Source organism: Neopsephotus bourkii, unplaced genomic scaffold, assembly GCF_033783945.1.
Source record: "Neopsephotus bourkii isolate Nb327-2 ecotype Australia unplaced genomic scaffold, CSIRO-AGI_Nbou_v1 NB_281, whole genome shotgun sequence".
NCBI classification, from domain to species: Eukaryota; Metazoa; Chordata; class Aves; order Psittaciformes; family Psittacidae; genus Neopsephotus; species Neopsephotus bourkii.
This window is the reverse complement of record NW_026900790.1, coordinates 1,389,459-1,416,439: the sequence shown is the minus strand read 5'-3', so window position 1 is coordinate 1,416,439 and position 26,981 is coordinate 1,389,459. Positions and strand designations below refer to the sequence as shown.

Genomic DNA, 26,981 nt, shown 5'->3' with positions numbered 1-26,981 from the left:
CAAGTATTACCCAAATACTTCCATGGCATTGGCAATAAGAGGAGACCACTTGTATCCTATTTTGTCTGCTACTGTTGTGCTATTAACAGGGCACCAGTTGTAGGGTAGAGATCACTTTAGCTTTGCTCTTCACCTTTACTTGTCCAGAAGGCACCTCATTGCTTGGTAAGACATGGGCACCCTCTCTCTGGGATGATGCTTAATGATACCTAATGCCCAACTCTCCCTGCACGTGTAAGCAGAATCCTTTAGTCTACAACCCTGGGCCTATAAATCTCCCAATCACCTGCACCACTGTGAATGGTACAGATGTGTAGGAATGGCAACAGCTCCCATTAACCACAGCAAAAAGAAAGCCCTCCAATTAACCCAATACCCAACCTGCAGCAGTGGCTGAAAGGAGATGTTTGTGGGAGAGGAGAAGAACAGGAGAGGAAGGGAGTGATATTACCCAGGAAATGACTCCCCAGCCTCCAACCATTCATAGCTCAGAGACTCAGTGAGCTAGAAGGGTTGCTTGACAACAGAAGAACCCTTAGTGTTCAACACAGATGACTATTGCGGAGTGATGACCAGAAGCGTTGTTATCAATAAAAGCAATAAATTCTTTAAGATCCCAAATCAGATGGACACCAGATGGTGGAGCTGAATGAGAGAAGGGCCTGAGGGGCTGGAAAATGCCAGAACACTTGATGGAGGCTGCCGGGATTAATGTCTAGTTTTCTTTTTTAACTGAAGCCCTATTTTTTCCCTCCATGGAAAGGCACAAATTTTAGACTTGATCTTTTAGGGAAGAAAATGGAAAATTAAGCAATGCAGAGAAAGAAGATTGGAGGGGGGTGATCATGGTGGGGATTCCTCATGGGGTTGAGAGCAGAGCCCAGGAACAGGTCAGCTTGGAGACCTTTCCCACCACTGTGTCCATGTGTCCAGCATTATCCAGCTTTTCTGCCCCACAGCATCCCAGGCACCCTTTACCCTGGGCATGGTGGTGTTGAATAAACTCCAACAGCTAATCCCAAGAAGGGTTTGGATGGTTTTCCTCACATTAAGCAGGCTTCCTCCTGGGGTTTCATACATGGGCAGAAGGTGAGTTTAAGGGAACCTCCCCTCTCCTGCCCTTTCCACCTGCAGTTCCAGCCTTAATCATTGAGTCACAAAATAGTTTGGATTGGAAGGGACCTTTAATGCTCCAGCCAGTTGACATTTGACCACTGGAAAGGGTACCTATGATGCAGAAAGTGTATAACTTTGTTAACTCCATCTGATGGATGTCAGATCTATCCTTCTATAAATGGCAGCTTGATGCAGTCTGGTGAGCACTGACCTTTTCTCCTTTCTCTCCAGGAATCCCTGAGGCACCATCATCCCCTGATGCTCCCTGTTCACCCTGGAAGGAGCCAAGATAAAATCATGGCCAATGTGGACTTGGCAAGGTTGCAAATTGCTGCATGAACCAGCTTTTCTTCAGATTACACTATTAAGTGGGCCTCTGAGCCTGTGCATTGGTGGTACCCAAGGAAACAAGGAAATCACATTAAGAAGCTCCATTACTTGGCACGTGCAACGATGCCTGTGGAGCATCAGGGATGGGGTGGATGAACATGGTTGAGTCTTGCAGAGGTAGTGAAGGGGTCCCTACTTCAGTATCCAAGCATCTTTGCTCAGATCCATGTTGGCTTATAGGAACAGATCCAGAATAACCCTGTTTATGCCCTTTGAAAGGAATTAGCACGTTGCAGAGGTGGATTTGCAGCATTTGCAAAGCTTTTTGAAGCCTCTTACTTGTAGGAGGTGCCTAATTTAGATACCTTTGGTCCATACTGTCCATCTGATCCTTGGATCCCTGGTTTTCCAGGACTGCCAGGTTCTCCCTGTGGATGAAACAGCAGAGGGTGTGCTGTAAGCACAAACAACTCCTACAACATTGGGAAAACTGGCCCCAAAAAGCCAAGGTTAGGTGCTACTTGAGGGGGAACAGGATGACACTCCTGGTAGCAGAAACCTAAGTATAGGCAAAGCCAGTATAAATGCTAGATTGTCCCAACTCTAAGCCCACCTACATGAAAGTAGGTGGGAAACCCACTGAACAGTGCTTCATTTACCCAATAGGCCAATGAAGGCAAATATTAATAACAGCAACAATAATAACACCACCACATCCCATCAGCTCAGCTGTTAACAGCTCCCTTAGTTCTTATCAAGCTTTCCAAAGCCCTTCATGAAAAGACCATTATCCCTGTTTATAGAGGAAGGTCTAATGATGCTGACAGCCAGAGTGATGTGCCCAGCACTGATTGCAAATTGAGTCCAGGCAGTTGCTAAGCCACAGGGCAGGAGGGGATTTGGGCAAGGTCTGGGTTTTTTAGTTCCCTTCAAGCCTTAAAACCTTTCCATCCACTGCTGCTTGCTCTGCAAGGCCATATCCCACCAAGTGGGACTTGTGCCAGAGGGTGGCTTCTTCATGCGTAATGCTATCCTGGGATGAGTGGGAAACACTGCTGGAAGTGGGGCAGTCAAAGCAGGATGGAAAGCTGGCCTTAGCTCACCTTAATGCCTTTGGCTCCGGGAGCTCCGATGCGTCCTGGAAGCCCTCGTAAGCCCTGAGGATAAAGCAGATCATAGGTGGTGACGTTCAGTCAAGGTGAGGGAAGGAGTGAGGGACTCTGTGTGTACACAGGGTTAACTCCAGTGTAGTTGCTACTATGGTCTAACCTATGGTCTATAACCCTAACCCTAACCCTTGTTGTTGTTCTGAAGTGTCTTTCTACACCTGCACCCCACAGGGAAGGCTTGGGGAAGTCCTTCCTATAATCATGCTGTCAGTGGTGCAGCATTGGGTGGGATTTAGCTGTAGTTATAAGATGCTGGATGATGCTGGAGGCCCAGAGCATTCCCTGTGTGCTTGCACAATGGGGCAGGTTGCTCTAGGTCAAGCTGCAAGCTGTTGTGTTCCTTTGCTCAAAGCATCCTTCCTCATTAGCCTCACTGCAGCTTGGAGCTTGAGCTCTCTTCCCTGCTTGCCCAAACCTCTGCTTCACAGGATCATGGAATGGTTGATGTTGGAAGGAAGCTCTGAAGGACATCTTAGACTCATAGAATGGTTTGGGCTGGAAAGGACCTTAAGATCACTCAGTTCCAATCCCCTGCCATGGGCAGGAATACCTCACACTATCTTGTCCAAGCCCCCTGCTCAAGCAGAGCCATCTAAAGCTGGTTGATGAGTACCATGTTCAGACAGCTTTTGATTATCTCCACAGATGGAGATCTTACAGGATCTCACCCATCTCCTACCTTTGCTCCTTTCTGTCCCGTGTCACCAGTGGTCCCAGCATCACCTTTTCCTCCCTAAATAAAAAAAGAAGACAAACGTATAATGCACAGCCTGAAAAGTAAAGGATACGGCCCTGGTGATAGCATCACATTGCACTTACATTGTGCTTTTAATCACCAGAAGCTCCTTGAAAATCAGCAGATGATGCTAGTAATGCAACCAGCTCTGTGGTGGGACAGGGAATGACCTTGCAGAAGATGGATGACTGCGACAGTACTGCTAGTGAAGTGGGACAAGTGCTGTGATGGGTCTCCACCGGGTCTGTAGCTTACAATGGGCAACATGTAGACAATGACCCTTGGTGGATGTGTGTGTTGGAGTGGATGCTACTGAGGTTTGGAAGCTAATTAATGGAGTGGCTACAATCACAAGGACCTGCACTATGGAGGTGCTAAGATGGTCTCACTCAGCAATTCTGTTGGTCACTGCCTGTGGAAATACAGGCTGTCACTCAAAGCCTGGATCCTTCTGGCACTACCTGAATGATCTAGAGGATGCTCATTACTTTCAGTGAGGTCTTTCTTTCCTGATCCCTCCCAAAATCTTCTACTGTTTTCTTCTCTCTCATGGGAAAACAAAGGAGAAAAACACCAGCAGATTTCAGCTTGTTTCCAGAGAGTGAAGGCGTGTTCCCACCAGGAATCCCTTTGGAGATGTGTTTTCAGTAATAAGGGGGCTAAGCCCCATCCATGTGCAGGAACTTATCTGGGGACAAGGGAGGCCTTCTGTTGTGAGAGAGAGCCAGGTCTTCCATAAGAGCTTTAGCAAATGATTGCTTTGTTAACTGCTCCCTTCATCAGGCAGGTCAGCATCGAGGAGAACTGGACCTGGTACATGAAGGAACTTGAAACTTAGGCCTTGGTAAGAAACAAAGGAAAACTCATGCTGGAAAACATGGGAAAACTTAAAAGTCTATTGCTAGAGACATGGATTCTCTGTTGGCATCCACAGAATGGTTCCTCCTAAACATCAGGCCAGGACGTGCACTAGAGACTTCTCCAGGATGTTTAGGGAGTGATTTCATCTCTGTTTTGGAAAAAACATGAGCAAGAACTTGACTCCAGTATTGAGGCACACAGGGTATGGAAGGAGAAATGAACTTGGATATAAGAAAGGCACAGAGCCTCTTTCTACCTCCCAAATGAACCACGTCCCTCCTTGCTACTCACCGGCTTCCCCTTCTCCCCCTGAAGACCTCTGTCACCTTTGGCTCCCTTGTGTCCATTCTGCCCATTGAGACCTGCTGCACCCTGCCAGAAAGAGGAGAGAAATGCATTCTGTGTCAGCCCTTGCAGAGAAGGTGGCTGAGGACAGTCATCAGGATGGAGACTCCATAGCCTGGGTTGCATGTTCCTGCGGTCAGAGGTCAGAAGCTACCTTAATACCTTAATACTAACACTTAATATCTTAATACTAAGACCTGAGGCTGGGATTTAGCACCCATTCCTCGTAAGCTTGTAAGCCACTAGCAAATGCAACCTGTGAATTGATATAATTACAGCTTGGGAAATAGAGGCATGTAGCAGCTAAAGAGTAGTCTTGGGCCAAGAGAATTTAGGTGGTGATGGCTTTGAACCCGAGGCAAGCAACACTGGGTGGTGAAATCTGGTTTGGTGAATGAGGGACCCAAGCACGATGTTGCTCACAGCTGCAGTTGAGAGATCTCTCATCTGGGTGGTTGGGAGCTCAAAGAGAGATTGTCACCCAGCCCAGACGCTGGAGCCAAGTCCAGCACTGGGGCCTCTTTGCAATGGGTCTCCTACTGCTTTGGTAGCAAATTGAAAGCTACTGGCAATGCACTTTTTGTTTCTGCAAGGTTCCCACAGTTTACTCATCCATTCTGGCCAATTTTGATGGTAGTCTTCAGAGCCTGGATGTGAGATGAAATTGGATTTATCCCCACTTAAGACACTGATTGCGCAGGGCTGTGCTCATTCAGAGAATGAATTGGCTGTTTAAGCAGATCAGGAGATGAACAAGTGATGTTCTCCACTTGGGATTCATTTGCAGCTGGTTGTTGAAAGGAAACACATTTATTACCCAAAAATATAGTGAGAAAATCAGCCACCAGATTTGTGCATCAAATTATTCCTCCTTTTAGTGACAAATGGACACTTCAAACACAACCACAGTGACAAGCAAACATCCCAGAGACAGCCGGGTGGGATGGTGCTGTACCAGACCACAAGGACAGATCCATTACCTTCTCATTCCCAGGTATAAAAGTCCACGTTCCTCAAGCTCTGCCTACACTATCAGGCACAAACATCTTGTGCAAGCTCTTTATTTACTGGTAACTATTTATTCACATGATCAATATATTGTTCCATCTGAGGAAGTAAATGGACCATAAAACCCCAGCTAACCAGAGCGTCTGTTTGCTAGGAAGGCAATAAACCTTTTGGTTTGATGGTTAAACCTCACCAGCCCAAGATACCTTCAAGTGCCTCATGGTTTTGAGATAGCTGTGAACTGGGTACGGATCCATCTGGCCAGGGATTTATACACCTGTATTCAAGGGGATGGGCTAAAAAGCTTATTCTTGAGCACTGCTTGATCCTGAAGGAACCTGACATTAAATAGAGATTTCCAAATTTGCTTTAGTATTCTCTAGGTTATCCCCAGTGTCTTGCAGAGACAGAAAACAAGGAAAGGAAAGACATTTCCTTGTTTTCCTGTGCTTACTGTGAAAAGGTCTCTCCTTTCCTTGTTTTCCTGTGCTTCTTTATCTGCACATGTCCAACTTTTTCTATCTGCCTTAGATCATGAGATGCTTCTTGCCTGCTCTTGACCTGAAAGGAGCTCAAATGGCTTTAGGAAGAGTTAAGCTCACAATATGTGCTGGTAGGCTGAAAAGCAGCTGGGTCTAAGCTACACCTATTTGTCCAGTAATCATAAGCAAGATTTTGACCTGGGTCTTATCTTGCTGTAGGTGGACTCCTACTCATCATAGGCTGAAAAGACTTTGTCATATGGACTAGAAGGTTTGGACATGACAGCAGGTCTGTCCCTGCTTCATCCTGGGGGGGGAAGAAGGTCAGAGGGGTGATGCTTTCCAAGACCATCTGCACCAAGGACAAGAAAAAGATGGAATAGAAGGAAAAAAAACCCCAACCAAACAGAGGAAGAGGAAGACATTTGAGACCAAGCAAGGGAAAGAAGCAGAATGAAGATTTGTTCCCTCCGATTTACATTCCACGTTCTGCTGGGCAATAAAGCTCGTCAAATGGTAGTTTAAAGGCAATTACTGGAGTACTGGAAATGGCTCTTGCTATTTGGTTCTGTTATTAAAGTGTTGCTTGGAACAGACTTCATTTAACTGCAGAGGCACCAGGTACCACGAAGGCAGAGCAACGCAAAGGCTTAGTCATAAGTGCTGAGCGTTGCCTGTTGACGCAAAGATGTCTTGGAGCAGCCGAGGATCAATGCTTCCAGGCACAAATTCCTGTGAAGCTTTGGGCTGGAGCCAGGGAGGAGCCTGCCTTGTCTCCAGGCTCCTCACTTCCACTCAGATGAACAAGATGGGGAATTAGCTGGGACACCCTGGGAAAGTGGGAAACTCATCCGCAGAAACATCGCCTTCAGGCATGCCCTGGTAGGATCAATCTGTTTGAAGATGCACATCAGAGGACTAATGCATTCCCAAACCCTGGTGTAGGCTGCAACCTCTGCTTAAAGGTTTCCCCACCTCCTGGGCTTTGGTGCTCAATATTTGATGGGATGATGCATATGAATTAGCTGGGAGTCTCAACCTCAGAGTTTCATCTGTGTTTTTATCCCTTCCCTGCTGTGTCTTTTGTCTAGACTGTCCTGTTCACAATTATCTGATGCAGTTCTGAGCATCATCCCCACCAGAATCCTTTCCTGATGTCACTGGCCCTCATAGCCGTAATGTGCATTCATTCTCAGGCACTACAGCTCAGAGATGGGTTAGCCTGATACCCTCCTGCGAAGACTCCAAGGTATCCTGGGCAGAGATTCCACAAGATCTGGGTGACAAACTTCCCTTTGGCCAGCCTGGACTCATCAGAAGTGCTCAGGAGGCATCAAGGCACCCTCCCAAGGCAATGACTTGTTAGGAGATGGCTTTTTCCACTCTGAGTGGCCAAATGCACCTCTTGTCAAGCCTGGGGCAGAACCCCACTCTGCACCTTTGCTCTCCTGTGTCTCAAAACAGCCCACTGCTCAGCAGGCAGGAGAACTGGGATGCCATATGGATCCACCCAAGTTCCTGTGCAGATGAGGGAGGGAGATAGACCTTTCTTGCTGGTACCTTTCAGATTTGCCTATCCACCACCCTTATCTGTATCAAGAGGTTACAGAATCACAGAATGGTTTCATCCATTTTCAATGGATCATCCAATTCCAACCCCCTGCCATGGGCTGGGATACCTCAAGGTCTTACGCTCTTAATATCTATTGTAAAGTTATGGTTATAGGCATTCTCACACCTACCATACTCTGGGTTATAGGGCCTTGATCATCATTTAGTGTCAGACCCTTCAGAGTGCTGCCTGGTTTTCACTGTAGCAGCGACAGGCTGCTGGCTGGATACAGAGCCCAGCTCACAAGAAGAGGTGAAGATCATATAAGACCTAATGAGGAGGACTGCAAACCAGGATGGGGAGGGCCAAGAACACTGGTAATTGTAGACCCAAGAAACCCAAAATAGAGAGTAATGGCAAGAGAGAGGGACTGGGGGACTGCTTTAGGGAGAATAATAGGTTAATCTGCCTGTGTATTAATCCACAAAGCATGGGAAATAAAGAAAATGAGCTGGAAACATTAATATCTGATCAAGATGATAATTTAATATGCATAACACAGATTGCAAGATGAATATAAAAGGGTCAAGCACGGCAGGAATGTCATTGTAAAATAGTGCAGTGCTTTTAGAAAGGAGGAAAAAGGAGAAGGAGGTGTCTTGAATATCAAGAATACACTCGTGTACCTTGAGGTGCAGTTGTAAAGTCAACTAGATCTATTGTAATGGTTACAGGGAGAAGACACAAATGCTGTCAGCTTGGTTGGGAACTCCTATAGATCACCGAATCAAAAGAGTAACTGGATGAGACTTTCTACAAGCTGGTTAAATTACTCAGAGGGAATTCAACAGGACAGAAAGGGACCAGCAAAAGTTTGCAGTGAGTTGGTGGCAATATGTGGATATGAAAGAGGGAATTAGTGGGAGTCAAAGGAAAATGAGAGCTGCTACCCCATTACCTTTATGACTTCGCATAGGACAGATTTGGTGTAGACAGATTGGATCAAATAGTGTCTTGTCTTCCAGAAAATGGGAGAAGAGGACTTGGGGAATGATACATGAGATCTGCAGAATAACTTGGGGAAAAAATAAAGTATTTAGAAGATAAAGTGAGACATCCGTTTGTGAAGAGCGAGTCACATCAGGATGTTGCATCCTAACACAGGTTTCTGAAATAGATGATGTGAATCACGCACTAAGAGTACCCTAAAGCTGTCAATAAACCAAGTCTGAGCAGTGAAGAGAGCAGACATTAGATGAGTTTCACCCAGGATGTTGTATATCACAGCTCTTCCAACAAGGCCCCAGCTCTGATCTGACTTTTGCAATTTTAGAAATGCAATGAAGGACCAAACCCAAGCTCTATTATCTCATCTCGCTTCAAGCGCAGCACAGACAGCATCAACCTACACCAGCAGCATCCCATATTTCCAAAAGAAAGATTACTTGGATTTCCTCAAATACTGGTTGACAAGATACCACTTTCTGGTAGCTAACTGTGTTAACGTGTCAATGCCTGTGGGTGCTAGTAGAAAACAGCACATCATAGAATCAATCCCAGACTGGTTTGGGTTGGAAGGGACCTTAAAGCTCACCCAGTTTCAACCCCTGCCATGGGCAGGGACACCTCACACTAGAGCAGCTTGCTCCAAGCCCTGTGTCCAACCTGGCCTTGAACACTGCCAGGGATGGGGCAGCCACAGCTTCTCTGGGCACCCTGTGCCAGCGCCTCAGCACCCTCACAGGGAAGAGCTTTTGCCTAAGAGCTCATCTCAATCTCTCCTCTGGCAGGTTCAAGCCATTCCCCTTGGCCTATCACTAAACATCCGTGGATGGTGGATTCCTCCTGTGCTTCCTTTCCACTCAGCAACCTCAACAAACACCTTTGCTCTACTCCTGCACTACTACTGGTTGTCACCTATGGATTCAGATGTTCCCTACAGAGCAATCTCAGTGCAATGCCTACGTGCAGTGATGCCAGATGCTGAGGTCTTACAGCACTCTGCAAAGTGCTGATTGCAATTAGGCAGGGGTGGAAATACTTAATGGAATGAGGGCTTTTTAATCAGTAACAATTGCCAGGTTGCATTATGGGCTTGTAAATAGTTACACAGCCATGAGCAGTAATCAGTGGGCAGCACTGCAGGGCTGTGGGCTTTCACAGCAACAGATAGTTGCCAAGAATCCCCCACTCAAACACAAAGATGCATAACTGGGGAATAGAAAACACTGATATTTCTTATTGCAACCAAACAATTGCAAAGACTCCTATGGTCTGAGAAAAAGTCCCAGTCACTTTTTGGTGTTTCCTCCCCTCCTATTCCTTCCTTTAACAGACAAAAAGAAAGCGGGGGGGGACTTTCTTCACTTTGGACAAGCTTGGGAACCATTTGTTCACTTCCAGGTGAAACAGGGAAGTTCAAAGGCATGTGAACACTTCTGAAACCCAAAATTGCTTTGCTTTTTGTTTTCCCAATTGAAATACATCATGAAATAAGGTGAACTCGGGGATTATCCAGATCCTCCAACATAACTGTTCCCCCTGGCCAGCAACATGCACCCACTGAGAATAGCTACTTCTAATCCAGTCTCTTAAGAACATACACATTTCTCATTGGATATATAGCCTATAGTAGCAATTCTAAAGCTATCTGAACATGAAACATCACGTTTTCATATCTGGCAATGCCCCTAATACATTAAAGGCATTACAAATAGTAAATAAATGCATATTTAATGCATTCCTTAATGCAAAATGCAATACCTATTAAAGCATACCTCTGGCTGTGGTACCCCATGCCCATGGCTGGTTTCCCACCAAAGCCTCTTTGAACGTGGGCTTGGTGGAGCAGCACCAAGCCAGCATCACCTCATCCCACCCTGCGACCCACACACATGGTGGTGTGGAGAACACCAGCAATGAAAAGGCAGAGAGGGAATCATGCTTCAACTCACAGCAGAGCCTGGCCAGCCTGGTTCTCCCGGCTCCCCCTGGAAGGAAAGTGGAGATGAGTTACCATGGCAAAGAGCTGCATCTCCTCTGGAAATGGGGACTGCTGTGGGAGATACCTACAGCTGTGAAAGAGGGGCAAGGGGACCTTTGGGGACCCCTCTGCAGCAGCAACTGAAGGAGGGGAAAAGTGGAATAACCCAAACATCTCTGGGCAACTGAATGGAGCCCTACATCTCCATTGACTATTAACTGGGGCTTGGACAGCAGTTCACACCTCACACCTGGATATTGACACTTCACTGGGTCATTATGACCATTTTAGCCCAGGAAAGCTGCCTTACAGAATGGGAGATATCTCTAGGGCTCTCCTGGAAAAGGGCAGCTACTTCTGCTCTCTGGTAGCCCCATTAACACTTGAAGAGGGAATGCAGATGTATATTCTGCAACAAAACGGTGGTGGGATCTTACCCATCAGTTCCTGTGTGATTTTACACATCAGTTATTGGTGGGATACCTTAGCACTGTACTCACCTTCTGCCCCACTGGTCCTCTTGCTCCAAAAAGCCCCATCACTCCCTTGGAGCCGGCTTCACCCTTGCCTCCCTAAATTTAAAATCCTTGTCAAATACACATTGAATACACTTGTTTCCCTTTAGAGAGGCCAGAAGAAGAACCCATGAAGATGACAGAGAGGATCAAATAAAAGCATTGTTTCTACAGCAGATTTCAGCCCTGGGGAGCCCGAAGGTCTGCATGGGAGCCACTGCTGGGGAAGGAAGCTACCAGCTTGGCAGAAACCTCAGTGAATTGTCCTGTAAGAAAGCTCAAGACCAGAAACGGGCATGGAAGGAAGACAAGCAGAAAAGGGCCTCAATGCCTCTGGGTGAGCTGCCTCCCTGAAAACACTCAGGTACAAGACCCTGCTGGACTTACTGGTAGTGGAAATACTACTCTGGGGCTCTGTCAAAGTCACTCAGATATTTGGCTGAGAGATGTTCTTGCTTTAAGAGATAGAATCATGGAGTTATACAATGGTTTGGGTTGGAAGGGACCTTGGAGCTTATCCAGTTCCAACCCCCTGCCATGGGCAGGGACCCCTTCCACTGGAGCAGCTTGCTCCAAGCCCCTGTGTCCAACCTGGCCTTGAACACTGCCAGGGATGGGGCAGCCACAGCTTCTCTGGGCACCCTGTGCCAGCGCCTCAGCACCCTCACAGGGAAGAGCTTCTGCCTTATCTCCAACCTGAACTTCCCCTGTTTCAGTTTGAACCCATCACCCCTTGTCCTATCACTCCAGTCCCTGATGAAGAGCCCCTCTCCAGCATCCTTGTAGCCCCCTCCAGACACTGGAAGCTGCTCTGAGGTCTCCACACAGCTTCTCTTCTCCAGGTTCAACAGCCCCAGTGTTCTTAGATGATCATGTAGTATTTTCTTAGAAAGCAAACTGACAGATACCATGCACGGGCTTTCACCCAACTTAAAAAAACAACTATCCCCCCCGCACCCCCCATGGGAACATCTCTATGGGTTTCCTTTATGGTAGCTGGGGACCTGATCAGTGCCATCAGTTGAGGCAAAAACACGAGCTGCCTTTTCACATGGGAGATGTGCACGCTGGGTCACGCAATTCCCACCCAGAACTACACTGATTATACAGGTCACCATGGGAAACAAAATCACAGAATCCCAGGTTGGAAAAGCCCTTTAAGCTCGTCCAGTCCAACCATTGCCCCGCACTGCCAAGGCCACCCCTAACCCATGGCACTGAGGCCTCGTCTCCACGCTGTGTGAACACTTGCAGGGACGGTGACTGCAGCCCTGCCCTGGGCAGCCTGTTCCAATGCCTGAGCACCCTCTGGGGCAGGAATTGTTCCTCAGCTCCATCTAAACCTGCCCTGGTGCAGCTTGAGGCCGTTTCCTCTTGTCCCATCCCTTGTTCCTTGGGAGCAGAGCCCAGCCCCTCCTGGCTCCATCCTCCTGTCAGGCAGTTGGAGGCAGCCATCAGGTCCCCCCTGAGCCTTCTCTTCTCCACACTGAACCCCCCAGGTCCCTCAGCCCTTCCCCATCACACTTGTGCTCCAGGTCCTCCAGGAGCTGGATGTCCAGCTCAGACAGGGATGCTGCTGTTGTAGATACTTGTATTTTATTCAGCAGAGTCCCCATCCTGGGTCATTCTTCTGGAGCAAAAAGCATTAACATAATATGAAAATAGGTATGATTAGTACATGGAGATTTAATCCGTGACTCAGTCTGAGAGTGGGAGCGTTACGTGTTTCCTCCCAGCATCATGGTGATGGGTTGAGACCTCAAAGAGCAAAAGCAGATGGAGGAGCGACAACCTGCTCTGCCACCACCCAGGGGACAGCTCTGTGTGAAGAAGAGGAGCCAACCAAGCCTTAATGCCACCAGAGCTGCAGGGTTTGAAGCAGCACAGCCAGCTTGTGGAGGGAGAGGGAGATGTGGGATTCTTACAGTGCTGCAGTAATTGAATGGTCACCGCATCTGTACTGCAGATGTGGTCCCAAAACTTGTCACTTGCTAAACTGGATGTGTATCACCTTCCCAAGCTCCAGCCCTGCATCCTCCTCTCCCTTCCTTTGGTAAGAGATTGTGAGTGTGCCCTTGCACTGTGTTTTCCAGCAGGCATGCGGGAAGGGATGATGCAGAGCTATCCCACCATCAGCGACCTTTTGCTGTGTCCCTCAGTTGCATTGGGAGGTTCATACCTTTTCTCCTACAGGCCCATCCTCTCCCTTCTCTCCTTTGTCTCCATCAAAACCTGGCAGGCCCTGTTCCCCCTGAAAGGTAAGACAGGGATTAGTCTGTGTTAGAAGTTAGAAGTAGCCCTCAAGTGCTACTTCTCAGTGCTCATCTCAAGCTGTGCTTGATGCTGATGCCAACAGTGGGGAAGGTACAACTTAAATAGTCAATAAAAGTCAAACTTACAGGATCTCCTTTACTGCCTTTATAGCCCTGGGGTCCAAAAATAGTCATGGGCTCACCCTAGAGAAAGGAGACACAGGGAGATGTAGACACCCGGTGATACATGAACTCGTTGGTCCCAGTAGATGGAACTGCCTTTGCTATGGTGGGCAAAATGGTCATTAAAACATCTGGAATGGGTGAGCACTGCCTAAACTATGGTCTCTATGCTGGGAAACGCACGTGTGCTCCACAGTTGTCCTTAACTAAAAGCTGGATGATGAATGTGCACAGAAAACAAGTCCTGAGGTTTGACAGTGACCTCTTGCTCCAAAAACTGTTGGGGTCCAGTGGCATTACCCCAGTCTAAATGTCATGGCTGGAAATGGAGCTGTGCATGGCATGACCCTGGGGTTCAGTTCCTGACCTGAGGCTGTCAGTGGTGGATTGATTCATATCTGACATGGTGGCTTGGCTTTGTTGTCACTGCGTGTCACCCAGGATGTCAAGGATGTCATCGCCTCCCAGGTGTGGGAGCTGGATGGTGAAGGGGTCTATTCATGTGTTGTGATTTATAGATGCATAGTTGGAGCTAAGGAACAGGACTGGCACTTAGGGTACCCTTCAGAGGTATGTTTTGGAGGGTCAGAACCCCCAAACTGTCATCCAGTAGCTACAGGCACACAGTAACCCCATGGACACATCATTGCCAAGTCTCTATCAGCCCAGCAGCTGAAGAGGGACGTTTTGCTCCTCAGAGAGTGAAGACAAGGCTATTCCTATGCAAGAAATGGTTGTGTCTCCAAAGTGGTGATGCTGTTTATAGTACAGAGGGAAAAGGGCTGAAGCCACCTTCTGATGGGCAACTGTAGCCCATTTGGCTCCCTTTACACCAGCTCTCTTCAGTTTTGCAAGCATCCCCATGCAGGGTGAGAGTGCCTTGCTGCTGGTGTCTTAACAACCACAAAACAACCAATATTCCCCAGAATTAGACAATCTCTTGCTGTTTATCCAACCATCACTATAGGATCCTGACTAAATTCTGGCTTAATATACCCTCCTGTCTCCCTGCTCAGGAGGGTCTTTCAGGACACAGGAATGGGTTCAATCGATTTTGAGAACAAAAAGGAGAATAAAGACCCTGTAGCTTAACCCAATACACAGCACAGGGCCTGGATTTCACAGTTACTCCTGTATTGATCAAGGGAGAAGCAGAAAGAAAGTTAAGCGGCAATCATGTGAACAAACCCAAGCCAGTTATCCCCCCCTTTTCTGTTCCATCTCGTACTCCACCTTATCTTTTATTAACCATTCTTTGAAAATAGCATTAAACATTCCTGGAGCTTGCAAAGTGTTTTGGGGCATCTTCATGAAGCAGATTAAGAATTGATTCATCTCTAGAGCAAGCCCCCTTTTGCAAGTAACTTCCTCGGAGACAAATGGGCCTTAATCATTTCATACTGCATGACTCAAAGGCAGAATCATCATGTAGGGTTTCTAAACCTCATTTTCTAACAAGGCATTGCAGCCAGGAAGGAAGTTAACAAAACACTGGGCAGGAGTTCAGCAGTTTCTCTGCGTTATCCAGAAGTGTTCGGGGAGTTATTTCCACATTACCTGCTATGAGCCAGCTCAGGCTGTTTAAGATCGCTTGGATGCTTTGGGTGAGCTGCTTATACCAGAATCAGTGGCAATTTTCTTTCTCCATTAATTCACAGGAAACCTTTTTGTGTCAAAGCAAATAGGGGCCAAAATTACTTTATTTTTTTCCTGTTTTTTGTAGGATCCCATCAAAACTCAAGCTCAGTCCAGAGCGTTCAGTGCAAGGATGGGATTAATAAAGTGGGTTGAAACTGGTGGAGACTTGAAAAGGAGTGGGGCATCTGTGTGTTGTCTTCTGCTACCTACATGGGTGTACAATGTAGAGAGGACGGATCATAGAATCATACAATGGTTTGGGTTGGAAAGGACCTCAAAACTCATCCAGTTCCAACCCCTGCCACAGGCAGGGACCCCTTCCACTAGAGCAGCTTGCTCCAAGCCCCTGTGTCCAACCTGGCCTTGAACACTGCCAGGGATGGGGCAGCCACAGCTTCTCTGGGCACCCTGTGCCAGCGCCTCAGCACCCTCACAGGGAAGAGCTTCTGCCTTATCTCCAACCTGAACTTCCCCTGTTTCAGTTTGAACCCATCACCCCTTGTCCTATTACTCCAGTCCCTGATGAAGAGTCCCTCTACAGCACCCTTGTAGCCCCCTTTAGACACTGGAAGCTGCTCTGAGGTCTCCACGCAGCTTCTCTTCTCCAGGCTCTTGGAGGCACACAGTGAAAGGACAAGTTGCAACAAGGGAAAATCCTAATAAAAGGAAAATTGTCTTCACACTAGAACTGGCCAGATTCCTGAGAAGGGACACACAGAAGCACACATGACTCCCTGAGCCTCAAATCCTGAAGATATCATTGGCAATGACACCTTCGTCCAGGCACATGGATGGGACTGCACACAACACCATGGATCGAAAGTGAAAATCAGTAGAAATAAGTAGAAAGTCCTCTTCAATGAAGGGCATTTGCACCCCATCATCTGGGAATCTTGCTCAGTGCTCTACGCTGAGCGGGCTATGCTCACCCACATGTAATGATATGAATACTTATAAAACCAGTAAGACCCCAGATATACATCCCTGGCAGTGTTCAAGGCCAGGTTGGACACAGGGGTTTGGAGCAAGCTGCTCCAGTGGAAGGGGGTTGGAAATGGATGAGCTTTAAGATCCCTTCCAACCCAAACCAGTCTGGGATTCTATGATATTTGAAGGCACATATAAATATTATTTACTATTTACATCTTTACCTTCTATAATGTCTGACTTATTAAAATAACTGCTCACTGTCCACCTGATCGCTGGTAACTATAAAATCCTGAATAAAAACCTTTTACCCCATCTGTCCCAGAAAGTCACAATCTGGAATGTTCTTACTCTTTCTCCCTTGGGTCCCAGAAGTCCCCGATCACCCTGCACACAGGAAAGAAAAGAAGACAGTGAGTGATTCCCTTTACCACACCTTTATGCCTTAACACAACTCTTCTTGTGTTGCTCAGTCCACTGATGCGCACTCCAAGCCACTAAGCTCTATCTATGCTGGAAGACAGCTCCTCTGGGCACTCTACATCCATGCAACTAGAATTTGTTGCACTGACAACAAATAAAGACTCAGAAAACTGAAGTGATTTGCCTGAATTTATGCTCAATACATCCACGATGTGAAGCTGCTGCTGGATTTCAACCTCCCAATGGGATGTAGGACTTCCATGCTGCAAGCATGTTCATACACTGAATCTAGGGTGGGATGGCATCCTATACAATACAGGATTTCCCACATTTCAACCTCAAATCTGGCATACTTTACTGTAAATCCATGGAATAGCAGCTGTTCCTGGACGTTTTTTATAATCCCTTACATTTGGGATGCAGTTCTCAGCACTGCACTTTCCATGGGTTGCAAGTGGGATGCAGAAGGAGACCAAGGAGACTCCCGCTCATCAGTGAGAATGAAAGGTTATGTGTTGCCTGTTGGGCACTCATTGTCCTCTCTAGCCCTCTTCCCCTAACCCTTTACATTTTGGGATTAACCAGATTATACCTGGGGTCACCTTCTGCCCAAACTCCCAAAGTTCCATTCAAAACCACCTAGGCACGCATAAAGACAGCACGTGCCTCATTTCAGCCCAGCCATTACAGGGGGCTGCTAATGTCACTACACACTGATTGAGGTCCCCTCCCAGTCCACTCCATAAAGTGCCTGGATTATCCCCACTGGTTTAACAGAGGCATCATCAGTGTGTGCTGTTGCAGATAAAGGCTCCCACAATGGTGCCTTTCTCCAAGGCACTGTGTAGATGAGATGATTGTTACTTACTCTTTCGCCTTTTGGACCCGGGAAGCCTTTCAAACCCTGCAGGAACATAAAACAACATGTGAAGGTAAATGCTAGCATGGGGAAGGTGTTAGGAAAGAGCAGACAATACTCAAAGGCAGAGCTGCTCCAAGGATGGGCTTCACCATGGAGAAGCTACTGGTAGGATCAGCACAGGAGCTTCTACTCTCCTTCGGCTGTTTTCTCTATTGGAGTGAATGTTACTATGAACAGGATGGTATGAAATTCCTCACAAGACCAAGGGTTATTCCAGTACCAGGTTTCACCCCAGGATCTCATCCCTGAAAGGCTTATTCTCATCTGGGGATCCCCATCACCTCCACCTGGAAGAGCCCTCTGGGAGCAACCCTTCCCTTACGGTGTCTAAGAGGTAGAGGCTGCCTATGTTAATGTTAAGGGTATGAAAATCACAGTATGTAGCTTGCAAAATCATAGAGGAGTCATGGAGTGGTTCGGGTTGGAAAGGACCCTAAAGCTCACCCAGTTCCAACCCCTGCCATGGGCAGGGACCCCTTCCACTAGAGCAGCTTGCTCCAAGCCCCTGTGTCCAACCTGGCCTTGAACACTGCCAGGGATGGGGCAGCCACAGCTTCTCTGGGCACCCTGTGCCAGCGCCTCAGCACCCTCACAGGGAAGAGCTTCGTGGCCTCCTCTGGACTTGCTCCAACAGCTCCATGTCCTTTTTATGTTGAGGACACCAGAAATCTCCCCTTTATTCTATTTTACCACTCACCATTATGCCAGGAGGACCCCGGATTCCCACGATGCCTTCATCACCCTGTTAGGATGAAGAAGGGTAGCGATGGACATCAGCAAAAAGAAATGCAACACACACAGTCTCAACTCTGCAAACCATCCCACTGGGGACAACAGGAATTAAGCAGAAGCTGAGATCCTCAAAGGAGTTGTCCAACCTCTTCACTTGTATCTCTGTCAGGATTAGGAACCGTAATGTTCCTATGGATCTGGATCAAAGAGCCTAAAGGGCTTGAGATCAGCCACATGTGACTGCAGGTAGACACTGCAGTGTTTAGAGAATAATGCTCTGGTCAGGTTGAATCTTCAAGCTTCAGCTTCTCCTCAGCCCCTGAGAGAAACAGGCATTTGTGAGATATGCATCTGATTTGGCATCATATAAATCACTCCATAAAGGTGTCTGTTCCTTCTGTTGGTATAGAGAGGCCCTGGTAGGACCAGCTCAGAAGAAGCCATTTGAAACTGGATGACCTGGTCTGTCCCTCCCCAGATGTACTTACATCTAACAAGGCAAGGGACAGAGCTGTGAGTTGTCCCTGGGATACAGAGGCTTATCCCCCGCTATTAGAAGCCTCAGTAGTGTTTCTGCACATAGATATCTCCCTGTTGAACATGATCCCAGCAGGACTGACACAATGAACAAGGCAGCCAGGAATTCATCTGAAAACTCATTCCACTGACTTTCAGAAAGAAGAGGCCACCAGTCAACTGCTCAACAGCAACTCGTACCTTTGGAGACCAATGTGAGGCTCATCTTCACACCCAGATGTGGTTTCCAGATGCTAGACCTTGTCCTGAGCCTCCCTTTAAGTGTACTGTTAGCTCCTTATGAACCTTGCTGTGAGGTATAGCTGTGCTGGTGGGTCTATGAAGTCCTTTTACGACCTCCCGAGGTAAATCCTACAAGACTTACATGTCTTTAAGATGCCTGAACTTCGTCATTGTCCTACGAGGCCCCTTTAGATCTCATACAAAGCCAATGCAGTTTGAGATTCTGTGATTCACTTTAGATTTACACTGGAGTCAGAAGAGCAGAAACATCATTTCATCATTTCCTCCCCGTAATGAAGCTTCACCCCAGACCTTTCACAGCTGGTGACATTCCCAGTAAGTGTTTTGTCTCAGGGGCCTCATTGAACACTTCCTCTGGCAGATGCAGAGTTTGTCTAAATGGATTGCAGCATAAAATGAGTTTATTTGTGCAACAGCCACAGAAGGAGCAACTTGAAACATGGCTTTTGAGTACAGCTCAAGAGGGGCTTTGCCAGAAGGAGACCAAAACTTCTCAGCAGGAGGAAGAAAAGGGAATGCTGCTGCCCCAGTGATGGGAGCTGGTTTCCCTCTGCCAGGAGAACAGGAGGGAAGATGGGAATGAGGATAAAGAAGCTGGAGGGAGGTTTCTGAAGGAACAAGCTTGCAGGTAGCATCCCCAAAGCACACAAACCCAAGGTGGTTCCTCAACAAGTCACTGGGATTAAAACACGCAGATACTGGGGTGTAGATATTGCCTTCAACACTCCCATCTAGCCAGTGAGAGCATAGCCAACACAGAAGGGCAGGATTCACTTGGCCATGCAGTTGGCCAGTGTGACCTGCAGTGATTGAGGGTGTGGAGGAGATGCTAATTGCAACCTATTGGACAGATTCTGCTCTGTGCCAGTTCCAGCTCCTGATGGACCAGTGTCCATCACCTCCAAATCTGGCTGGTGAAAAATTGAGGGGTCTGAAATCAGCCCTTTTGGCATCTTCTAAGATGGGTGAGTGGAAGTGATGCCATAAAGCTGTCTCCAAAAGAGGGTAGGCTGCAAGAAGCCAAGCCAGGAGCATTTATAGAGGGACCTACCTGAGGGCCAGGCAGTCCATGAGGTCCTCTTGGTCCAGCTGCTCCAAAGCCAATTTCTCCCTGCAGAACAGAGAAGCCCAGAGGTCTCACTTGGAGAAAGGACACCACATCACATGGCTGCTGATTAGTTTGGCCATGATTTAAGTCATAGAGTCACTTCCATTGAGTTGCTGATGCTCTCTCTGGAAGATGCTCCAGCAACCATTGGGAAGAAGGGCACGAGGCAGAAAGAAGGATGAAGTGGCTGGATGGGGTCAGGGGTAAGGAGACAGGGTTAGGGTTAGACTGGCACTGACCTTGTTGCCTTTGGGTCCCGGTGTCCCAGGAATCCCCTGTAGGGCAAGAAAAACAAAACAGAAAGGGCTTTGCTTTGCAATTCTCTGTCCTGGTGTCCCAAGAGGGTGAATGCACTCTCAGCCCAGTCCCAGGGCCTCAACCTCACCACCAGCCATCCCTCTGCTGCTCACAAGACACAGGGGCAAGGTACAGAAGTCACCTCCTTTCCTGGGGATCCTGGTGGTCCCGGGGGTCCAGCAAATCCATTCCGGCCTCTCTTCCCACGCTCCCCCTTGAAAACAAAACCCTTTAAGGAGGAGAACACCCTGATGGGAAAGGTTCTGCTTTCCCCATCCACACAGAGAGCAGGAGCTGGTGCCCTCAGGTGTTGTGGAATAGCCTCATTGTGTGGGCTCCTTGTTGTTGAAGAGAGGGGACTCCAGCTACATGGAGACCTGATTGCTGTCCACCACCCCACCTCCAGCTAAGTCTCCATGTTCCTGAAATAAGACTTACCCATTGCTTCCTCTGTTTCCAGAGGCTAAAGACCCCAAAACCCTTTGCTAACATCTCCTGTGCTATCATCACCTCTTTCCTTCCCAGTCTCCTTTCTCTTTCCCTTTCCTTTCTCTTTCCCTTTCCTTTCTCTTTCCCTTTCCTTTCTCTTTCCCTTTCCCTTTCCCTTTCCCTTTGCCTTTCCCTTTCCCTTTCCCTTTCCCTTTCCCTTTCTCTTTCCCTTTCCCTTTCCTCTTCTTTCCTCTCCTTTCTCCTTTTTCTTCCCTTCCCTTCCTCTTGAAGGACATCCCTCTGCACCAAATCTCTTGGCCTGTTTATTCCCTAACAATATCAGTTGGTCTAATCAATGTTGTTACCTCTCCTTCTGCAACCAGGCTTTGCTCCTGCTTCCCCGACTACATATAGACTACATACAGACTACATACAGGCATACAGAGGAGACCTGGATAAGTGGGAGCCTGACGCACAGTGCACACCCAGCACAGTCTCAATAGGGTTATCATTGTTCTCACCATAGGGTGGCTGACACAACACACGTTGATCCCTCACCTCACAACACCTACCTTCTGTCCTGGCATCCCGGGCAGACCTGGAGCCCCTCTGTCTCCCTGTGACCCTGGGATGCTGGGGTTGCCACGAATGCCCTGGATGCCTTGAGCTCCCGGAGATCCTGGGGCCCCTGGCTCACCCTGTTGAGTAGATCACAAGGAATTTGGGTCTTAAGTGGTATTAACTGCACCCCTAAAGGTCCTGGTAAAAGCCAGGGGTGTCCCCTTGAATTCACATGACCATACACAAAACACCAGTACCAGGACACCCCTCTATCACTGGTCCATAACAGAGGTCCTAGGGCTGGAGTCCTTGGGCTTGATGATCTTAAAGGTCTTTTCCAACCTAATTGATTCTATGACTCTATGAAAGGGCTGTACCGTGACTTTCTAAGCAGGGAGCCCTTATCTGCAGACCTTCAGAGCTCTCCAGTGAGTTCAACCCCTGCAGACCTGTAGCACACGGAACCACAGAATCCCAAGGGTTGGAAGGGACCTCAAGGGATCATCTGGTCCAAACCCCCTGCAAGAGCAGGGTAACCTAGAGTACATCACACAGGAACCTGGCCAGGCGGGCCTTGAATATCTCCAATGTGGGAGACTCCACAACCCCCCTGGGCAACCTGTTCCAGTGCTCTGTCACTCTCACAGTAAAGAAGTTCTTCCTGGTGTTCACATGGAACTTCCTATGCTCCAGTTTACACCCATTGCCCTTTGTCCTATCACTGGATATCACTGAAAACAACCTATCTCCATCATCCTGACACTCACCCTTTACATATTTGTAACCATTGATGAGGTCACCCCTCAGTCTCCTCTTCTCCAAGCTAAAAGACCCAGCTCCTTCAGCCTCTCCTCATAAGGGAGGTGTTCCACTCCCTTCATCATCTTTGTGGCTCTGTGCTGGACTCTTTCAAGCAGGTCCCTGTCCTTCTTGAACTGAGGGGCCCAGAACTGGACACAATATTCCAGATGCGGCCTCACCAAGGCAGAATAGAGGGGGAGGAGAACCTCTCTTAACCTACTAACCACCCCCTTTCTAATACACCCCAGGATGCCATTGGCCTTCTTGGCCACAAAGGCACATTGCTGGCTCACGGTCATCCTCCCATCCACCAGGACCCCCAGGTCCCTTTCCCCTCCACTACTGTCCAGCAGGTCAACCCCCAACCTGTACTGGCATCCCAGGGGATCACAGAAACACTTGTCTGCTGAGACTGCAATTCCCTGGATTTCTCACAGCCATATTTCACAGCCTGATCTAGTTGAAGATGTTCTTGCTCATTGCAGGGGGGGTGGAACTGGATGACCTTTAAAGGTCCCTTCCAACCCAAACCACTCTATGATTCTGTAATGTTTATCCTCTGGATCTCGCCTGCTTTGAACTGCCCCTTTGGAGGGCACAGAGCACTCATTCTGTCCCAGACACATATGATGGTGTTTGCCATCCCAGGCTGGGACTGGCTTTGGTGCTTTACCTTTGTAGCCACAGACAGATCTATGCTTCACATCCAGTGGTGGAAAGCCCTGGAAAAAACCCAAGTGAGATCCTATATAGCAGAGAAGAAAGGCTTACCTTAAGTCCAGGTGGCCCAGCCTGACCAATAGGACCTCTGAACCCAATTCCTGGTTCTCCCTGTGAAGAAATTAGGATCATTCCTTTGACTGTAGGCCCATGAGAATAAGAGCTTGCTTCATGCTGCTCCCTGAAGCCCCTCATAGCTTATCCTACATCGAGGGTTTCTACAGAGCCCTCACTGACCATCACATCTGCTCTGGATGATCTGAAGTTTTATCCAACCTGGATAGAAAAAGCTCCTGAGAGCATTTAAACAGCTCTAGAAAAGAAGGAACTGAGTTGTGGGAATATTATAGAATCATGGAATGGTTTGGGTTGGAAGGGACCTTAAAGCTCATCCAGTTCCAACCCCGGCCATGGGCAGGGATGAATTACCGTATCACTGGAGATGGTATCAGAAGACTCTGGATGAGACTCTCGTCTTCTGACATTACTCATTTATGAGGTAGGTGCTCTGTCTATGTGATCTGAGTCCCTCCCTGGTCAACAGCGAGACACCAGGTCCCTAGTGAGTGGCTGGCCACTAACCCCACATCTAAAAGGTTACCTGAACACCTTCCCCTGAGACAGAAAGGTCAGGGTGGCAAAAAGAGCAGAGTGTAAGAGTTGCCCCTGACTGTGGCACCAGCATTGTTCTTTACCTTTTGACCATTTTCACCTCTTTCTCCTTTGGTGCCCTATGGAATAAACAGAGAGTTACCAAGCTTGTGCAAGAAGCCGTGTGAAATATCACCTCAGTGCAGCCCTGAGCAAGAACAAAGGTTTCCAGCTGTGCTCACAGAATCACTCAATGGTTTGGGTTGAAGGGACCTTAAAGCTCATCCAGTTCCAACCCCTGCCACGGGCAGGGACCCTTTCCACTGGAGCAGCTTGCTCCAAGCCCCTGTGTCCAACTGGCCTTGAACACTGCCAGGGATGGGGCAGCCACAGCTTCTCTGGGCACCCTGTGCCAGTGCCTCAGCACCCTCACAGGGAAGAGCTTCTGCCTTATCTCCAACCTGAACTTCCCCTGTTTAAGTTTGAACCCATCACCCCTTGTCCTATCACTACAGTCCCTTATAAAAAGTCCCTCTAAAGCATAGGCTCCCTTCAGACACTGGAAGCTGCTCTGAGGTCTCCATGCAGCTTCTCTTCCCCAGGCTCAACAGCCCCAATGTTCTCAGCCTGTCTCCATACAGAAGGTGCTCCAGCCCCTGAGCATCCTCATGGCCTCTTCTAAACTCATAGCCAGAGCAACCGGACCCTCTGGCTTCCACCTCTTTTCCCTAGGGGAGACAGGCAGTAGCTATGTGCCTAGGGAAGAGCCAAATGCCCTCACACAGAGCCCCACTGCTCATGAGAAGGAGATGGAGAACTGGATTGACCCCATCAATATGGACTTTCCTATGGCAATCTCCACTGCTGGATTTGGGCCCCTCAGCTGGTAACACTGTCCTGCTCCAGCTGCTGATGCAGATCCACAGCTCACCTTTGTTCCAGGTTCTCCCATCTCCCCAGGCTGCCCCTGCAAGACAAAAGCCATCCACTTTCCAGCTCCCTCCATCCCTCCTCATGCCTGTGTGCCCAGGACTCTCCACTACAGAGGTGGTTAAGGGGTAGCCCATGCAAAGTACCCCTTCCCCATCAGGCTGTGCTTTTCAACAACCACCTGCCTTGTCTTCCTCCTGAATATCTGGGTCCCATCACCCCAGATCTGCCATTAGGTCCCTATAAGCCTTTGCTGCTAGAAGTGTTCATGAAACAGTGTTTTGTGTGGCCCCTCTTCCACCCCTGTCCTGGTGCCAGGGCTGGCTTTTGCCTGTCACTTGGTTTAGTCCATTGATCCAGCAGAAAAGGAGCATCAGGAAAACCTCCTGGATTTTTCCATTTGCTGCAAGGGGAGGAACAGAAACACGCAGCCAGATTCGGGGATAAAGGTGGAACTGCGACAATCCCAATTTATACGGGCACAGTCTCTCATACACCTGAATGTTATCTCCATCAGCACATCCCCAGCTGCCTCTCCTTTTCCAAACCCAGAGCCTTCTCCTGGTCTCAGAGGTTCAGGCCGAGAAAACACTATCACTACCTTTTCTCCTTTGTCTCCCTGGACTCCTGGAGCTCCCATTTCTCCCTGGAAAACAACAGGCAACTCTTTCAATTGCAAACACACATTGCCACAAGGAATTTTTCTTTCCCCCTTTAGACCAGGTGGGTGCTGCCCTCTTTCCTGCATCAGCTTTTGGCAAACAACTTTGGAGGAACCCCTCATTTCCACCACTTGTAACCCCAACCCCACTGGGGATGTCCCTGACCCCATCCCTCCTATCCTGTGCGGTGGAAATGCAGATGAGTGGTAAGCTGAGGATCTCCCTGCCCCAGGATACTGCAGATGTTAAAGGATGCAATGAGTTTGGGGGAGATAGAGAAGTCCACGGAGGACAAAACTATTGAGGATCCCCAAAACACAAACCCCACGTTTGGATCATCTATGAAAAGTTCAAGCCTGGAGTCATGGAATGGTTTGGGTTGGAAGGGACCTTAAAGCTCCTCCAGTTCCAATCCCCTGCCACAGGCAAGGACCCCTTCCACTGGAGCAGCTTGCTCCAAGCCCCTGTGTCCAACCTGGCCTTGAACACTGCCAGGGATGGGGCAGCCACAGCTTCTCTGGGCACCCTGTGCCAGTGTCCCAGGGAAAGTGCTCGTTGCCAGTGGCGAAAACAGTTGATTACTGCCTCTTGAACCTGCTGGCACCAATGACTCCTGGGCCACCAGATGAATCTGCTCTGGGAGGTGATCGCTATCCTGCCTCCCTTCAGGTGCTGTTTGGTGTCAGCATTAAAAGGTGAAGCAAAAGCACTGACCTTTTGGCCACAGGAGGGTGGATCTGCTGGGCCAGTTCCCTCCTTCTGTAAGGACAAAATGCACATATGGAATGGGGTTGGGATGTGGTGTGACAGCAGAAAGGACCAGCAGCATCCTCACTGTGCTCAGCTGCAATAAGAGGAGTATGACATGATGCTGTACCTTGATTCTCCTCGACTGATGAGGCCCTAGGTATGCCTTGAATGGAAAAGAAAGGAGGAAAGTGTGAGAGCAGTTGGAGAAACTTTCTGCCCTTGGGTCATGGAAAAGACACTTGTGAGCAGCAAGACGTTAGGCAGCAAGTGGAGAGGCTGGAGGCATCTCCCAGGGAAGCCACAGGATCACAAGAACCCCATTGAAAGGCTTCTGGTTGGATATGGGGTGGCTTCCAGGCTCCTTCTGACCTGCTACAGCATGGATGGGACATCTAAGAGCTGGTGCTGCCCATTGCAGATGGGCTGCCAGGAAATCAAGAAATGAACCATGAAGTCACGAGCCAAGAAATGCCTCAGAACCAGGCTTTTGGCAATAGACCTTAACCCTGTCCCTTCATGGAGAGCTATGATGGATGGAGTGGATGAGCTTAGCTCAGTGCTGCCATTCCCCTGGGAATGCAGGGTGAGGGGCCACTCACTGCTTTTAAAGGAATTCATTGAAACTCAGGGGAAATCTGTTCAGAATCCTTCATCTTCAGCTCTTAAATGTTGTGAAAAAACCCTTTGCACTTCCCCTCCCTGGGATATTGTGTTATAAGTTGACAATGTAATGATGCAGGTACATACGAGATGCATTTATAAACATATTTCACACATTTAAACACACATACAGATATCATCTAAGCCCTCAGGACACAAAACACCCTTCACTTACGCTGCCTTCCCCATGAACCAGGTTATTACGTTCCCTCATTGATTGAGTTTGATTTTCCCCACTTCTGTTTCCAAGGCCCTTGCTGATACAGGGACAACAATCCGCTCTGGCAAGAAAGATGCTTCTGCAGCAGCTCTTTCTTGGTTTATTTATTCATATCTATCAGTAACTTTTCACCCCACCCTCTACATTCACTATGACTTTGCACAAGTGGGCAATCAGCATTCCCTTTGTGTCCATACAAGACACCCTTGCATGGGGTCTTCACTCACCGCAGATCCAGGCAGTGATTTCCGAGCTCCCGAGGCACCAGGAGGATGAATCTGGAATGGAACCAACATGG

General features: G+C 48.3%; 1 protein-coding gene across 1 annotated transcript in view; it reads right to left on the bottom strand.

Moving 5' to 3' along the window:
• Positions 1 to 26,981, bottom strand: part of LOC133208732 (collagen alpha-1(VII) chain-like) — a 117,171-nt gene that overhangs the window by 20,443 nt on the left and 69,747 nt on the right. Inside the window, exons 57-78 of the mRNA XM_061346820.1 lie at positions 26,911 to 26,961; positions 25,768 to 25,812; positions 24,993 to 25,037; positions 24,393 to 24,428; positions 23,566 to 23,601; positions 22,922 to 22,981; positions 21,361 to 21,486; positions 20,502 to 20,588; positions 20,302 to 20,337; positions 20,006 to 20,065; positions 18,140 to 18,184; positions 17,389 to 17,424; positions 16,449 to 16,484; positions 13,497 to 13,553; positions 13,277 to 13,348; positions 11,083 to 11,154; positions 10,554 to 10,589; positions 4,504 to 4,584; positions 3,295 to 3,348; positions 2,550 to 2,603; positions 1,812 to 1,874; positions 1,328 to 1,390 (exon numbers count right to left, since the gene is read on the bottom strand). Of these exons, the coding sequence (XP_061202804.1) occupies positions 1,328 to 1,390; positions 1,812 to 1,874; positions 2,550 to 2,603; positions 3,295 to 3,348; positions 4,504 to 4,584; positions 10,554 to 10,589; positions 11,083 to 11,154; positions 13,277 to 13,348; positions 13,497 to 13,553; positions 16,449 to 16,484; positions 17,389 to 17,424; positions 18,140 to 18,184; positions 20,006 to 20,065; positions 20,302 to 20,337; positions 20,502 to 20,588; positions 21,361 to 21,486; positions 22,922 to 22,981; positions 23,566 to 23,601; positions 24,393 to 24,428; positions 24,993 to 25,037; positions 25,768 to 25,812; positions 26,911 to 26,961 (1,251 nt within the window). The remainder of the gene's footprint in view (positions 1 to 1,327; positions 1,391 to 1,811; positions 1,875 to 2,549; positions 2,604 to 3,294; positions 3,349 to 4,503; positions 4,585 to 10,553; positions 10,590 to 11,082; positions 11,155 to 13,276; positions 13,349 to 13,496; positions 13,554 to 16,448; positions 16,485 to 17,388; positions 17,425 to 18,139; positions 18,185 to 20,005; positions 20,066 to 20,301; positions 20,338 to 20,501; positions 20,589 to 21,360; positions 21,487 to 22,921; positions 22,982 to 23,565; positions 23,602 to 24,392; positions 24,429 to 24,992; positions 25,038 to 25,767; positions 25,813 to 26,910; positions 26,962 to 26,981) is intronic.